Source organism: Engystomops pustulosus, chromosome 4 (genome assembly GCF_040894005.1).
Source record: "Engystomops pustulosus chromosome 4, aEngPut4.maternal, whole genome shotgun sequence".
NCBI classification, from domain to species: Eukaryota; Metazoa; Chordata; class Amphibia; order Anura; family Leptodactylidae; genus Engystomops; species Engystomops pustulosus.
In genome coordinates this window covers 17,043,109-17,059,043 of record NC_092414.1, presented here as the reverse complement: position 1 = coordinate 17,059,043, position 15,935 = coordinate 17,043,109, and the positions used below count along the sequence as shown (strand labels likewise).

General features: G+C 44.3%; 1 protein-coding gene across 1 annotated transcript in view; it reads right to left on the bottom strand.

The window, feature by feature from the left end:
* Positions 1-285: 285 nt before the first annotated feature.
* SHISAL1 (shisa like 1) overlaps positions 286-15,935 on the bottom strand; it is an 89,736-nt gene continuing 74,086 nt past the window's right edge. The window contains exon 5 of the mRNA XM_072145331.1: positions 286-5,629. Coding sequence (XP_072001432.1) covers position 5,629 — 1 coding nt within the window. The 3' untranslated portion in view covers positions 286-5,628. The remainder of the gene's footprint in view (positions 5,630-15,935) is intronic.

Below are 15,935 nucleotides of genomic sequence, written 5' to 3'. Positions count from 1 at the left end.
ACACCATCAATCCTCTGTGAGGGAATCTTACAGTAAGTGTTCAGTTTTCCTACAGCTCCCCCGCAGGGCAAATAGAATATTACACAGAGTTTAACACAAATTAGAGGATCGCCTGTGTTTTATGGGACAGGTCCTTCAAAGCAAGAGACATCGGGGCTTATTTACTTAGGGTCCCGCGGCCGCATTTATGTCGGGTTTCCCGACTTTTCCGGATTGCTCCGGGGATTGTGTTGTGCGCGATCGGATTGTGTCGCAATTGCACCGGGGGGGGGGGGGGGGGGGGGAGTTGGGTGTGTCTTCTTTTAATAGGATGATGCTACTATATGTACCGTATGTTTTGGACTATAAGGTGCCCAAAAAATCAAAGGTGCGCCTTATAATCCGGTGTGCCTTATATATGAACCTAGACGCTTTAGCAGGCATCTATTGATGGTGCGCCTCATAATCCAGTGCGCCTTATAATCCGGTGCGCCTTATATATGAACCTAGACGCTTTAGTAGGCATCTATTGATGGTGCGCCTCATAATCAGGTGCACCTTATATATAAACCTAGACGTATTAGCAGGCATCTATTGATAGGGCGCCTTATAATCCGGTGCGCCTTATATATGAACCTAGACGCTTTAGCAGGCATCTGTTGATGGGGCGCCTTATAATCCGGTGCGCCTTATAATCCGAAAAATACTGTACACTGTCCATAAAGAAATTTGATGTTAAATTGTAAAGGGGGTGCAGTGCTCATATAAGTTCTGGTGCCGATTGAAAGAGGTGACTGGGTGTCGGACCCCCACTAATCCTTAAGATAAACTATCGATTTATTGATCCAAAACGACCGGGTCACGAAGGATCAATGGTTTCCTATGGTAGACATAGATGGGGAATGGCTTCTGCGCCTTAGTCAGAAGAAGGACGGGTCGGGGGAAACAGCTGATCTGGATGGGCACCATACCAGCCGCGTGAAGCCGCCCCCCCCCCCCCCCCCCCGTGGCATGGCCTCCTTCCTCACTTCCCATCTCCAACCAATAAAAAAATATATAAATATTGTTAAAATCCTTCATTTCTGAGAAACTCATTTTCCTGGCTCGGAGCTCGGCACATGCTGTAATGTTGGATTTGGAACAGACGGATTTCTCTCCTTTAAAGTGGCGCCTGTTAATCATACATAGCCGGGAAAAGACGGGATTTTTCATATCGGAGGGAAGGCAGGTTTTTTGGGGGTGTTTTTCGAGCTTGGATTTTTGTCCAAGAAAAAAAAAATCGATAAATTTCTTCTTTTTTTTACTCACGTTCTTCATTTCATCATTAGTCAGGTCTGGGATGGAGGAGGGTTTGTGTTTTGACTTACGAGGTGGAGGGGCGTTCGCTTTTTGAGCTATGAGGTGGAGGGGCGTTTGCTTTTTGACTTACGAGGTGGAGGGGCGTTCGCTTTTTGACTTAGGAGGTGGAGGGGCGTTCGCTTTTTGACTTAGGAGGTGGAGGGGCGTTCGCTTTTTGACTTAGGAGGTGGAGGGGCGTTCGCTTTTTGACTTAGGAGGTGGAGGGGCGTTCGCTTTTTGACTTAGGAGGTGGAGGGGCGTTCGCTTTTTGACTTAGGAGGTGGAGGGGCGTTCGCTTTTTGAGCTACGAGGTGGAGGGGTGTTTGCTTTTTGACTTACGAGGTGGAGGGGCGTTCGTTTTTTGAGCTACGAGGTGGAGGGGCGTTTGCTTTTTGACTTACGAGGTGGAGGGGCGTTCGCTTTTTGACTTACGAGGTGGAGGGGCGTTTGCTTTTTGACTTAGGAGGCGGAGGGGCGTTCGCTTTTTGACTTACGAGGTGGAGGGGCGTTTGCTTTTTGCGCTACGAGGTGGAGGGGCGTTTGCTTTTTGACTTACGAGGATTGTAAATGTCAGCAATTAGGATTGCATCGAAAGCTTTTAGACCTAAAAGGTTCAGAGTACATCGAATAGATGGGTCCCCAGAAGCTAATATTATGGCGCCCAGAAGGACCCATTATTTTCCCCCTTTGGGTCAGATTTAGGGTGCTAACTAAAAGTATTAAAAATTTTTTTTTAAAACTTAAAAAAACCATGCCAGCTCCACTGTTATGCACAGGTTGTACGTGGTATTGCAGTTTAGCTTCATATTTGTGTAATACAGGCAGTCCCCTACTTAAAGGGAACCTACCACCACGATTCTACCTATAAAGGTAGATCGGGTGGTAGGTGGATGTAAGGGACGTGAGGATAGCTCTTTTTAGAGCTAATCCTCATGTCCCCGCTAACTTTTGGTACACTTTATTCCTCTAATATGTAAATTTTGTTACGCGGCTACTGGGGAGTGGAGTAGCCGCATCTGAGGCTACATGGTGCGGCTACTCCATGCCCCAGTAGCCACGTTACTCCTCCTACCCTGTTGTGTGCGGCCCTCAACCGACAAGCCGGAGTTCTGTGCATGCGCAGTAGCTCCGGCCTCGGAGCTATGGCTGCTCTGCCGGGGGCCTGCGTTCTGCGCATGAGCAGAACTCCGGCTTGTCGGACGAGGTTGCGCAGCTATGAGGAGCTACGCGTCGCACACAACAGGGTAGGAGGAGTAAAGTGGCTTCTGGGGCGTGGAGTAGCCGCAACGTGTAGCCTCGTGCCCGGCTACTCCACGCCCCAGTAGCCGCATAACAAAATTTACATATTAAGGGAATAAAGTTTACCAAAAGTTTTTTTTAATATTTTTTTTCAAAAATAGACAAGCTAATAGTTATGAAATATGTAGAATTACTTTTTTTTTTAAATAGTTTTTAACATAAAACCTTTATCAGTTATGAATTTAATTTGAGTGTAATACTCCATTTATACTGCGGGGGCACTGTAGGAAAACTAAACACTTGTTTTTGAGCCCCCTGTAGAGTGCAACTTTTCATCAGCAACAGTTACCCTTTAATCAGCTCATATCCGGGGGCTTTAATAACAAAATTTCAAATATCCCTTTAAATTTTTTTGAAAAATATTACTGTTAATACTATAAATGTGTGTCAGCTTATTCCACGTAATCTTATTGCTAATACTCCTATTTATTCCAGTTTTATTTCCTAGCTTAGTATATTATTTTTGATATTTGACTTTGCGTGAGTCACTTGTCAATCCGATGAACTCCTCGCTTTTACGAGGTTTAGCCGGAGCCAAGGGAGACTTGTAAAATTATCTAGCATTTTCCAGCACCAAAACGCAATAAAACATGAGGAATTTTTCCAAGACTGTTTCGTGTTTGTAAGTGGTTACAAGAAGTCTTGGAATATTTCGTCTTTTATTGTTGTTTCTGAATGAAAAAAACATATGGAGATATTTTTTTTAAAAAAAACTTGTGAAAAATGATGAAGAACGGGGGTTCCCACAGTAACCAATCAGATTCTAGAGACCAATTTACTGGTAAGATTCCATAAACATCAAAAATATCTGGAGGAACAATTGTTCTTGGGCCTTCATGTGAGAAGTGTCCTCACTAGCTTCTAGGAACTTGACCCCAGACCTGTACCAGAGGGAAGCCCTAGTTATGGGTTCAAAGTAGGGATACCCACAGAGATTGGTTGGTAGGTAGATAGATAAATAGGGCACTTGTGGTTTTGTACAATAGAGAAGCGCAGATGTAAGAAGGTAAGTAGTTTTCGAGATATTATTCTTGAGAGAAGTGGCTGAGGAACCCTAAAGATGTTTCGAAAAAACACTCATTTTTGACCACTGAGACTTTTTTTGGCCGACTGTCACTCCTCCAAGTTATCAACTATAAATTGTTCCATAACTTTACCCTGTAGGGTTAATATTAGGTTGGTGGAATCCCAAAGAACTGGACCCCTATGGTAAGAGGTGGCTTATTTTTGGAAACCTCAGGGGCATGTGCCCCCTAAGGACTACCTGGAACACCATCTCAGACGGGAGTGGCCGATAGTCTTCTTTGCACCATGGTCTTTATTCTACCACATGGACTATGTCCTTGGAAGAACCATGTACCTCATATACATTGGTATACAATCTACTTTTGGTTAGGTAAAATCCACCACTGTTGACCCAAACCATGCTTAAATCCATGCAGATATTTTTGAGACTCCTTTTCCTGCAACAACCCTGCTCATTGGGACATTAGATGGTCTCCATACCTTCACTCATGCTTGAATTCATGCTCATCAAGGAAAGTTCTACCTAAATTGGTACAATAATGTGTAACAAGTTGATGCAATTTCACTTGACATGGTCAGCAGGAACCAAGGATATCCAAACCAAAAGTAGACCCCTGACCCATAGGTATGGTTCTGTAGAAGAAGTGAATCTCTAAAATCACCTTTCCGAAACAGGTCTGGTTGTGTGATCCTACTGGTGGATGCAATTTCAGTACTCTAACCTGAACCTACAGATACTTCTAACCTATTTTGGTGGAACCTACACTGATACTTTTAACGTATTTTGGTGGAACCTACACTGATACTTCTAACATATTTTGGTGGAACCTACACCAATACTTCTAATATATTTTGGTGGAACCTACACTGATACTTCTAACCTATTTTGGTGGAACCTACACTGATACTTCTAACATATTTTGGTGGAACCTCCACTGATACTTCTAACGTATTTTGGTGGACCCTACATTGATACTTCTAACGTATTTTGGTGGACCCTACACTGATACTTCTAACATAACCTTCTTGCAGTTTAGTGAGCCCAAACATACTGAGAGGTTCCCTTTAAGATGGAATTCCATTTTTATTAATGGGTTCACACCTTATGGCTTTATCGGGTTTCTACTAGGCTTCTGGACATGAGGAACCTAAACTGATGCAAAATTCCCAAAACCGATAACAGATCCTCCACCTATCATGTGTCGTAAACCATATCCACCAATTAGAAGTCAGACAGTCCAAATATATCACATATCCAATCCTGAAAGTATTTAAAGTCACATGTCACCAAAGTGAAGTGGAATTTCTTCTGCAGGAGGTCATCTATACTCAATGATACACAACTGACGTCAAACTACGTAGACCCTCCCGAAGAGATTTTTGGTCTACACGGTAGGTTGTGGAAGGCCAGTGATGGGGGTGTATTGAAGCACTTATGTTTCATAAAACAAGAGAGTCTACCTATTATAGATTATAAGAATGTTATAGATGGTCCTAGAAGTATGTGCTACGTAGAACCCTTATAATGTACACCAGGGGGTTCTTCGTGTTGCCTCTTACAACTTTTTGGTAGTGACCGGTGGCCAGCTCCTACCTATACACCTGACACTTAGACTATGTACTGGACAACATATGAACACTTAAGGCAGACTATCCACTGCCCGCCATTGCTATTACGCAAGGTGTCCACCGTTTCCTGTCTACATCATGTATGACTTCGAGGGCGAGCTACATAGTCCATCTACTCCTTGTTGACAGTCCATTTTAAAAATTAGTCTTCTCACGCTAGAGATAAAAATATTGCTTACAAACAGTTAGAAAGTACATCCCGATGACTGTGAGAGTCTTTTACGCCAACCCCTTTGTTTTGTAAAAATTTCATAAATTTCGTCCTCCGCTATTCCTTCTTCAGTCTTGATTGGCGTTTCAGGCTCGGGGCTTCCACCTGGGTGATCATCTTCTTCCATCTTTAGGCACTATAGTTATTCTGCAAGAGAAATCAAGTGGTTGTTAGAGATGCAATGATGGCAAGATATCAATGATCCGTGTAGTTTATACAAGGTTATTGGATGAGGGACAAGTCATTGGTTAACAGGCCCGAAGGGAGCCTTGTAGGTCCAAAATGTCTCCTAAATCAATTACAGTGCCATGTTGGGCCTTGTTTGCACCTTTAACTTAAGTGAGTTGTAGAAAATTTTGTATTCTCTGTGCCACTTATTCGATTTGGCTTTGGGTTGCTACCAAAGTTACCCAGCCAGTTTTTAACCTTTTGGCTCTTGAACAGGAATCTGCTCATTGGGGCACATATACTAAGGGTCCGAACAGCGCATTTCCATCGGGTTTCCAGACTTTTTACCGTTTTGCCCTGAATCGCCCCAGGTTTTTGGTGCACACGATCGGATTGTGGCGCATCGGCACCGGCTTGCATACGACACAAATCGGGGGGGCATGGACGCCGGACAACCCGACTGATTCAGACAAACCACAAAAACGAAATTGTGTCGCAAGATCAGCACTTACATGCACCCGGAAGAAGAAGGTGAACTCCAACGGACCTCAGCGGGGAAGCGACGGATGCAGGAAATTGGATGAATGATCTTAGTGAATCGCGGCAGACCCGAATCCTCTTCGGACAACGCACAGCGGGGATTGCGACGGGACAGGTAAGTAAATGCGCCCCATTATTGTTTTAGAGAGTCACGTGAAAATGTAACATATAAGAGTAGTCCCAGTACTGGGGGAACCTGGATCAGTTGGAAGAAGAGAAACTGGTGTAAGGCAACAAAGGAGTCAGACAGAGAGTGGTCAGGAATAAGCCAAGGTTAGGGCTAGAGAAGCTGACAGGTCAAGGTCAGGGTGGGTGACAAAGATTCAAGGTCAGATTAAACTGGGGTCATCATAGAGTCAACAAGATAGTCAGAGCAAGGTGAACAGACAGAAAAATAACAGAACACCTTTGTAGGGAAATTATAGGGCTGGTAATCTATAACCGGTGGGTCACTTACCTATTATAACACTTTAGGCTAAATTCACATGGCTGTGTGATCCTGGATCCTGGCTTAGTCGAAAAGGGAGGGGTGTGAGCGCTCCTCACTACTCCCCTCTCCATTGAACTTCAGTCAGGGTGGGTTCACACACTGGGACACATTTACTTAGGGCCCACGGACCGCGATTCTGTCGGATTTCCCAACTATTTCTGTTCTGCGCTGAATCGCACAGGGGATTGTGTCGCGCGATCGGATTTTGGCGCATCGGTGCCGCGACAAAAATCGTGGGGCGTGGCCATCGGACAACCCAACGTATTCGGACAAACCGCGGAATTTAAAAACGGAATTGTGTCGCAAGATCAGCACCCACATGCACCGGGAAGAAGAAGGTGAACTCCAGCGGACCCCAGCGGGGAAGCGACACGTGCAGGAAATCGGGCGCACTATGTAAGTGAATCGCGGCAGACCCGAATCCTTGACGGACATTTCGGATCGGGACAGGTATGTAAATGATCCCCACTGTGTGCTTACAGACCTCAATGGAGGCCCCCATTACGCTTTTGTGAAGGTGCATTACAATCTCTTGAGCAGGAAGAGGGTGAAGATATGACAGTCTGTACTGAGGCTTGAGGATTAACGTCTGCACAATCAGACTACACACAGGCTTTGTTTGTTGTCTGTTACCATAGAGACCCATAGGTCTACAATGCAGCTGCATACATATATTAGAATAATTTTTATTATGCTTAGTCAGTCAATGTACATGTTTTTGTCATAATCAAACTCACGACCCCCTCCCCTCCTACATGTCTCCTCCATTAGCTTATCCGTGTAACACGACTTCCATTAGTTCCATTATTATGACCTAAATCATTTACATGTGAATAGGATTTCTCCGAATGTTATGTCCTCCGCATTATGTAACGTCTCCTCTCGACGGTGAAATATTTTTCTATTATTCTCGTTTTTTTTTTTTTATTTACATTTTTGCGACTTAAAAGCCTCTTCTCTCCGAAGTCATTTCATATTCTGTTTCATGCCAAGCGAGAGACCGAGTTCACAAAGTGAAAAAAAAAACATAAATGTCAGCTTTGGGGAAAAAAAACATTTCCATATATTCTGATAAATGTACCAAAAACCCTTTTCTGCTCATTTTTTATGCAACTTGCTCCATCATCTGCGGCAAATATCCCCAAAGTGTGAATATCACCATCTCTATGGGGCAGGAGCCCAGCTCTCCATGGCCTGCTTAGGGTAATGGGTTCTTTTACATAAAACCACCAACCCCTTCGGGCCTTGGGTTGCTTTTTAAAGGAATTTTTATGAAATATCTATAATTTAGATTGAGTTGGACACTTAAAGGGCACCTACCACCACGATTCTACCTATAAAGGTAGATCGGGTGGTAGGTGGATGTCAGGGACGGTAGGATAGCTCTTTTTAGAGCTAGTCCTCACGTCCCCGCTAACTTTTGGTACACTTTATGGAACTAATATGTAAATTTCGTTATGCAGCTACTGGGGCGTGGAGTAGCCGGCACGAGGCTACACGGCGCGGCTACTCCACGCCCCAGTAGCCACATTACTCCTCCTACCCTCTTGCGGCTGAGCAGTAGCCGGCTTGTCAGACGAGGGCGCGCAGCTACGAGGAGCTGTGCGCCGCACGCAACAGGGTAGGAGGAGTAATGTGGCTACTGGGGCGTGGAGTAGCCGCGCTGTGTAGCCTCGTGCCCGGCTACTCCACGCCCCAGTAGCCGCATAACGAAATTTACATATTAGAGGAATAAAGTGTACCAAAAGTTAGCGGAAACGTGAGGATTAGCTCTAAAAAGAGCTATCCTCCCGTCCCTGACATCCACCTACCACCCGATCTACCTTTATAGGTAGATTCGTGTTGGTAGGTGCCCTTTAAAGGAAATACACCACCAAGCAGTGGCGTAACTAGAAACTGACGGGCCCCAGTGCAAAGACTATGCCAGACTATATGGTATGGTTTATAGTAATAGTCTTCTCATATGGGAAAGTGTCACCATAAGGGCCCCCTAAACCTCTTGGGCCCAGGTGCAATCGCAACCTCTCCTCCCCCTAAAGTTACGTCCCTGCCACCAAGGATCTACCTATTAAGGTAGATCAAGTGGCAGGTGCCTCTAATCTGTAGCAGGATAGCCCTCTTTTCAGGGATAAACCTTTGGTCCCCCAAATCTTTTAGAATTTTTTATGCAAATTTACTAAAGAGGCTACTGGGGCGGGGAGTATCCAGAGCTGAGGCTACACGGCATGTCTACTTCACGCCCCAGTAGCTTCTTGCGATCCACCTACCAAACCATCTTCAGCGCGCAGCTACGTGGAGCTGTGCGCACACGTTCGGGGAGCCTGGTTCTGCGCATGCTTGGCTGGCGAGTGTGCGCGCGCTGAAGATGTAATGGTAAGCGGAAGGGAAGAAGTTACTGGGGTATGAAGTAGACGCGTTGTGTAGCCTCAGATCCGGTTACTCCACTCCCCAGTAGAATCTTTAGTAAATTTGCATATAAGGGCCATTAAAAATTCTAAAAGATTTGGGGGACTAAAGGATTAGCACTAAAAAGGAGCTATCCTGCTACAGATTAGAGGAACCTGCCACCGGATCTACCTTAAAGGGAACCTGTCACCAGGAGACCCATTTTTAGCACTCCCCCAGTCCCCCAGAGCATAGTACATACACTGCTAAAGTGTTTTTGTATTAAAAATTGGTTTTACAGAAAAAAATATATGTTATATTGTACCTTTCATTAGCATCTGCTGTGTGACTAGGCAGTTGCCCACTGGGAGGGGCTGGAAAGGAGCAGTTCCCCCCCCCCCACCCTTGGGAAACATGTGACCTTTTCAACTATATGAATAACTCCCCTCCCTCGGGATTGGCTGTAGAGGAGCAGGGGGCGTTGCTAAACCCAGTGATGGGTCACATGGATTAGCTGTTTCCCAAGGGTGGGGGTGGGGTGGGTGAACTGCTCCTTTCCAGCCCCTCCCAGTGGGCAACTGCCTAGTCCCAAAACAGATGCTAATGAAAAGTACAATCTAACATATCTTTTTTTCTGTAAAACCTATAATAATAACCTATAATAATACCTATAGTATGTACTATGCTCTGTGGGGACTGGGGGGAGTGCTAAAAATGGGTCACCTGGTGACAGGTTCCCCTTAAAGAAATGAAATATTTTACTTGCAGTACCATGCCAAGCCACACGGAGTGCTGTCAAATAAAGAAGCAACGGATATTATCGAAATACTGCTCCATGTTTTCATTATCTTCATTTTCAGATTTTTTTGGGGGGCTATCTATAAAAGCTCACCGCTACATATTGAGGTCAGGAAATGCATATTTCTCAGCCCAAAAAAAAGAAAAATTACCATAATGCACGTATTAAAAAATAGGTTCTCCTATCTTCTTTCCAAACAGTGCCACTCTTTCTCAAAGGTTGTGTTTGGTATTGCAGCTCAGTCCCATTCAAGACAGTGCAATACCGGACATAACCACAAGAGTCGCGCTGTATTTTAGGGGTGAAAGATCTCTATTTCTAGTCTAATATCATTCCAAATTGCTCAAAATTGGCGCTGACCCCTAAGTAGCATCTATAGCCTTAGTATTCTGATAACAGATTCTAGACTTGCAGTTTCTGGCCTGAAAAAAAAAATGTTGTTTTTCTATTTTTTTTTCTTTTAAATAGCATAAAAAAAAACTTGCCCTAGATAATTCCTCGGCGGCTCCCTCGCCTTCTCTGCCAGTTTAATTATTGCAGATCAAATAGGTTTCCTCCCTTGAAGATTTCTTTAGACAACTTCTTGCATATAATCCATTATTCACCCAAAAAAAAAACTATTAACACCCTCTACATCTCCCAAGACCTTTAAAATGGGCGAGTGCCAGCGCATCTCATACACCCTCCGTATACACCCGCCCACTCAAAACATGCTCGCCTTATTATACAGGCGGTCCCCTACTTAAGGACACCCGACTTACAGACAACCCATAGTTACAGACGGACCCCTCTGCCCACTGTGACCTCTGGTGAAGCTCTCTGGATGCTTTACTATAGTCCCAGACTGCAATGATCAGCTGTAAGATGCCTGTAATGAAGCTTTATTGATAATTCTTGGTCCAATTACACCAAAAATTTTGAAACTCCAATTGTCACTGGGGCAAAAGAAAAAAAATTGTCTAGAACTTCCATTATAAAATATACAGTTTCGACTTACATACAAATTCAACTTAAGAACAAACCTCCAGACCCTATCTTGTATGTAACCCGGGGACTGCCTGTATATCCATAGCGGAGGCTGGAGATCTACAGAACTCCAACATTATCGATGTATTAATGATTTTTCGGAACGGGGGGGGGGGGGCGGTGTTGGGGTTGGGGGGGAGTATAACTCCAGGACCCTCAGGTTTTGTTTTTTTTTACTGACTTTTGGATTAGTCTAATAGGTTACTGTAAGTCTTGTCCAACCAATCAAAAGCAGTCGAGTCGGATGGGACTGAATCGGAATCTGGATTCATGTTCCTGGACATCCGGACTATGATTATAAATCTAGGGAGGGAGTTAAAGGGGTTTTACATTGATGTAAATTTATGTTGGCGGGGGGTCTGTTTGGGATTGGTGATATAATAAAACCGTACTCACCTGTTCCCACTCCCCTGATCCTTTAAAGGAAATCTACCACCAGGATGAAGGATTGTAAACCAAGCACACTGACATACTGGTATGTGCCCCCTCTTGCAGGATCTGCTCTTCTTTAGGCTTCTTATGCCCTGGTTTTAAAGAAAAAAAAAAGGCTTTGCGATTATGCAAATCAGCCTAAGGGGCTCCAGGCTCCATTAACACCTATGGAGCCTGGAGCCCCAAAGACTCATTTGAATAATTTTGTAACCCTTTTTTGTAAAAACCAGGGCATAAAAAGCTAAGTGAAGAGCAGATCCTGAAAGAGGACACACACAAGTATGTAAGTGTGCTTAGTTTACAATCCTTCATCCTGGTGGTAGATGTCCTTTAATAAACCGATAAATGTAATGTGGTTATTGGTTTGTTACTAAATTCATAGTCTGGAATTCCTGCTGGAGTGGACCCAGTAGGACTGATCACCCGTCTGGTCTCTATAATTCACAGATTCGGCTTTCTGGGGAGTGTAACCCAGCTTTCCAAAGCTCATTCCTCTAAAATTCATTGGATAGCCCCCCCCGAAACTTTCCATAGTCTGAGACCTAAAGTCCATGACCCTGATGTGATGACCAGCCTCTGCCACTGATTGGCTTTCCCTAGTGTTTCCTGTGGGCAGCGGCAGACACACAGGAAGTAGGATGCTACCAGAGTAGTAGGAAGTGGTAACTGCAGATTTTTATTGTGTTATACCCCCCTTTTAGTAGTGATGGGAATTCCGGCTCTTCTTAGTGAGCTGGCTAATTAGGCTCCGCTCACCAAGAAGAGTCGGCTCTTCTGGCTACTCAACGGCTCCCTATTAAATATATAGGCCAGTCAGTCACCCCACATCACACCACTTTTATCCCGATTTTATCGGGTTAAAGGGGGCGTGTTGAGCCATTTAGGGGCAGGGTTTAGTGAGGCAATCAGGTCATTTAGGGGCAGGGTTTAGTGAGCTGCTCAGGAGCCGGCTCAGGTTGTTGAAGAACAAGAGCCGGCTCTTTGTGCCGGCTCGTTTGCGAACGACCCATGTCTATTCTCATCATTCTGAGGCTGGAAAACCCCTTTAATAGAGGAAGGTTCTCTCATCTATTAAATGCAGTTGAGATTGGCCACATAGGATTCAGTTGGTATTGTGCAGTTCTTCATTTCTCCAGGGGAGGTGCTGTTGCAGAATGGAAACTTGTGGCCAGGTCCCGCTACTGAACTCAAATAATTGCTAAAATACCAGAATTTGGCTAATCTGACAGACCTATCTCAGCAAAAGAGGGTTTGTTTATAGGCGAAAAACCTTTAAGCATTTAGCTGTCAGGATCGGAGGTGGTGGAACAACTGAACCGTCGCAAACGATGACGTAAGCTGACGCCTGGGAGCGGAGTCGAAGTGGCACCCGGTATTCACCAGAGCCGGCCGCAAAGCGGGATTAACTTGCTGCGGCGGTTACCACCAAGTCGCTCTTGTAGTCGTAGTCAGGCAGGAGGTCAGGACAGGCAGAACAGGATCAGAGTCGGGACGTAGCAGAAGGTCAAGGCAGGCGGCAGAGAATCGAGGTCAGGAAATGGAGAAGAGGTCACAACGGATAGGTCACAATAGTCTCAATATAAAGTTTTCTCTCAGGCAACAGGGCACAAAGATCTGGCAGGGGACATAGGAAGAGGCAGGCCACATATCAGGGTAGCGATGGACCAGCGCACTTTCAATTCCACAAAGCCGGCGCATGCGCACTGGGAGGCAAGGACACGCGCGCCGGACCACAGGAGCCATGGCTGGAGCGTGGATGGGTGAGTAACCCTACATCTGCCGCACTGAGGTACCTCGAATCGGGGATACACGGGTGCGCCTGTGACCCGAGACAAGGTGCAGGAGCACTCGTGACAATTTAAAGGTTACTTTTTTTGTAGAAGATAATTGATTTTTTTTTACCCACCGTTTAGTACATGATATGTCTATGCTGTAAATTACCCCTCATGCAGCAATATCAATGTAAATTATAGGCCGTCTGCGGAAAAATCCTGGATACCGAACGCTACGGAAAAAAGATTCTCGAATTACAGGCCGTGACTGACAGGCTGACACTCGTCTCCAGCAAGAACCGTCTTTTAGGGGTTTATAAATAAAGATGGTTCACAGCAGCAATTATCTAAATCTATGAGACACATGAGACATTGGCGCTGCAGGAGGGGGGCAAAACTTAAAGGAGGTTTGTTAATATTTTTTGTAAAACCCATCAAACTGAGCGCACCAGAAAAAAAAAAATGGCGCACTCAATGTGAGAGTTATCGGCGCATGCAGGGTGCACCAGACCGCGCGCCGCTATTCAATAATCTGGTGCACTCTGCACATTAGATAAATCTGCGCTGCTGTATCTAAGCTGTCATTATAGAGGTATCTACCATACATAAAGCTGAGCTGCTGTATCTAAGCTGTCATTATAGAGGAATCTACCATACATAGAGCTGAGCTGCTGTATCTAAGCTGTCATTATAGAGGAATCTACCATACATAGAGCTGAGCTGCTGTATCTAAGCTGCCATTACAGAGGTATCTACCATACACAGAGCTGTATCTAAGCTGTTATTATACAAGTATCTACGGGTAGAGATTTATCATAAGTTTCTGAGGTAAAACTGTTTTCGTTGCCCATGGAAACCAATCAGAGCTCAGCTTTTACTTTATAAACAGCTGTGGGAAAATGAAAGCTGAGATCTGATTGGTTGCCATGGGCAACTAGTACTGTTTTGCTCTAAGAGACTTCTGATAAATCTACAATTTATTAATTCTCTCTGTATAGTGGATACCTTTATAATGACAGCTTATATACAGCTCTATGTATGGTAGATACCTCTGTAATGGCAGCTTAGATACAGCAGCTCAGCTCTATGTATAGTAGATACCTATAACAGTATAATGGCAGCTTAGATACAGTAGCTCAGCTGTATGTATGGTAGATACCTCTATAATGGCAGCTTAGATACAGCAGCTCAGCTCTATGTATGGTAGATACCTCTATAATGGCCGGTTAGATACCGCAGCTCAGCTCTATGTATGGTAGATACCTCTATAATGGCAGCTTAGATACAGCCGCTCAGCTCTATGTATGGTAGATACCTCTATAATGGCAGCTTAGATACAGCAGCTCAGCTTTATGTATGGTAGATACCTCTATAATGGCAGCTTAGATACAGCAGCTCAGCTTTATGTATGGTAGATTCCTCTATAATGGCAGCTTAGATACAGCAGCTCAGCTCTATGTATGGTAGATATCTCTATAATGGCAGCTTAGATACAGCAGCTCAGCTCTATGTATGGTAGATACCTCTACAGTATAATGGCAGCTTAGATACAGCAGCTCAGGTCTATGTATGGTAGATACCTCTATAATGGCAGCTTAGATACAGCAGCTCAGCTCTATGTATGGTAGATACCTCTATAATGGCAGCTTAGATACAACAGCTCAGCTCTATGTATGGTAGATAACTCTTTAATGGCAGCTTATATACAGCTCTATGTATGGTAGATATCTCTATAATGGCAGCTTAGATACAGCTCTATGTATGGTACCATCTCTATAATGGCAGCTTAGATACAGCAGCTCAGCTCTATGTATGGTATATATCTCTATAATGGCAGCTTAGATACAGCTCTTTGTATGGTAGCATTCTCTATAATGGCAGCTTAGATACACCAGCTCAGCTCTATGGCCCAGATTTACCTAAATTTCCATTATTTAGGCATCCACCTTACATATAGCTGTAGTGCTGTATCTAAGCTGACTTTATTGAAAGTTATTCCATACCTAGAGCTGAGCCGCTGTATCTAAACTGCCATTTCCCAAGTACCTACCATACATAGAGCTGCTGTATCTAAGCTGCCATTATCGAAGTATCTACCATACATAGCGATGAGGTGGGATAAGCCAGGCAATAGGGCAACATCCTATTTAAAGGGGAGGTGACGATGTGATCTCTCAGTATCAGGGTTGTCTCCCCCAAAACTTTTCCACATTCACCCAAATTTCATCTAATTCTACTGTATATATTTTTTCCTTACATTTTGTGAAAATGAACAGATCCAGAGCCTTTTGCAGAAAAGCCACATGTGTTCTAATTATAATGCCGCCCCACCGTGCCACGTAATCCTATCTGTGGCAGTGCCAGGTCTCTCAGCATGGCCTGGACACAGCGCTCGGGTTATCGTCTTATCTCATGGGTATCTTCATGTTCCTATTAAAGTTTCTACACTTTTCTGGCCTAACTACTTTTTTGTCCCAAAATCTGGGCAACTATATACAGGCAGTCCCCTACGTAAGAACACCTGACTTACAGACGACCCCTAGTTACAAACGGACCTTTGGATATTGGTAATTTTCTTAAAATCCAATTGTCACAGAGACCAAAAAAAAAAATTGTCTGGAGTTACAATTGTAAAGTATACAGTTCCGACTTACATACAAATTCAACTTAAGAACAAACCTAAAGAACCGATCTTGTACGTAACCTGGGGAGTGCCTATAAATAGTTTTGGGTCTTACTTGCGTGACTAAGCTCCGCCTGACTACAATTCGCACCCGATTCTTAGTTCTTTAGATTCCTGTTTTGTGTATACAGATGCTACTCAGATCTCTGTGTATCCAT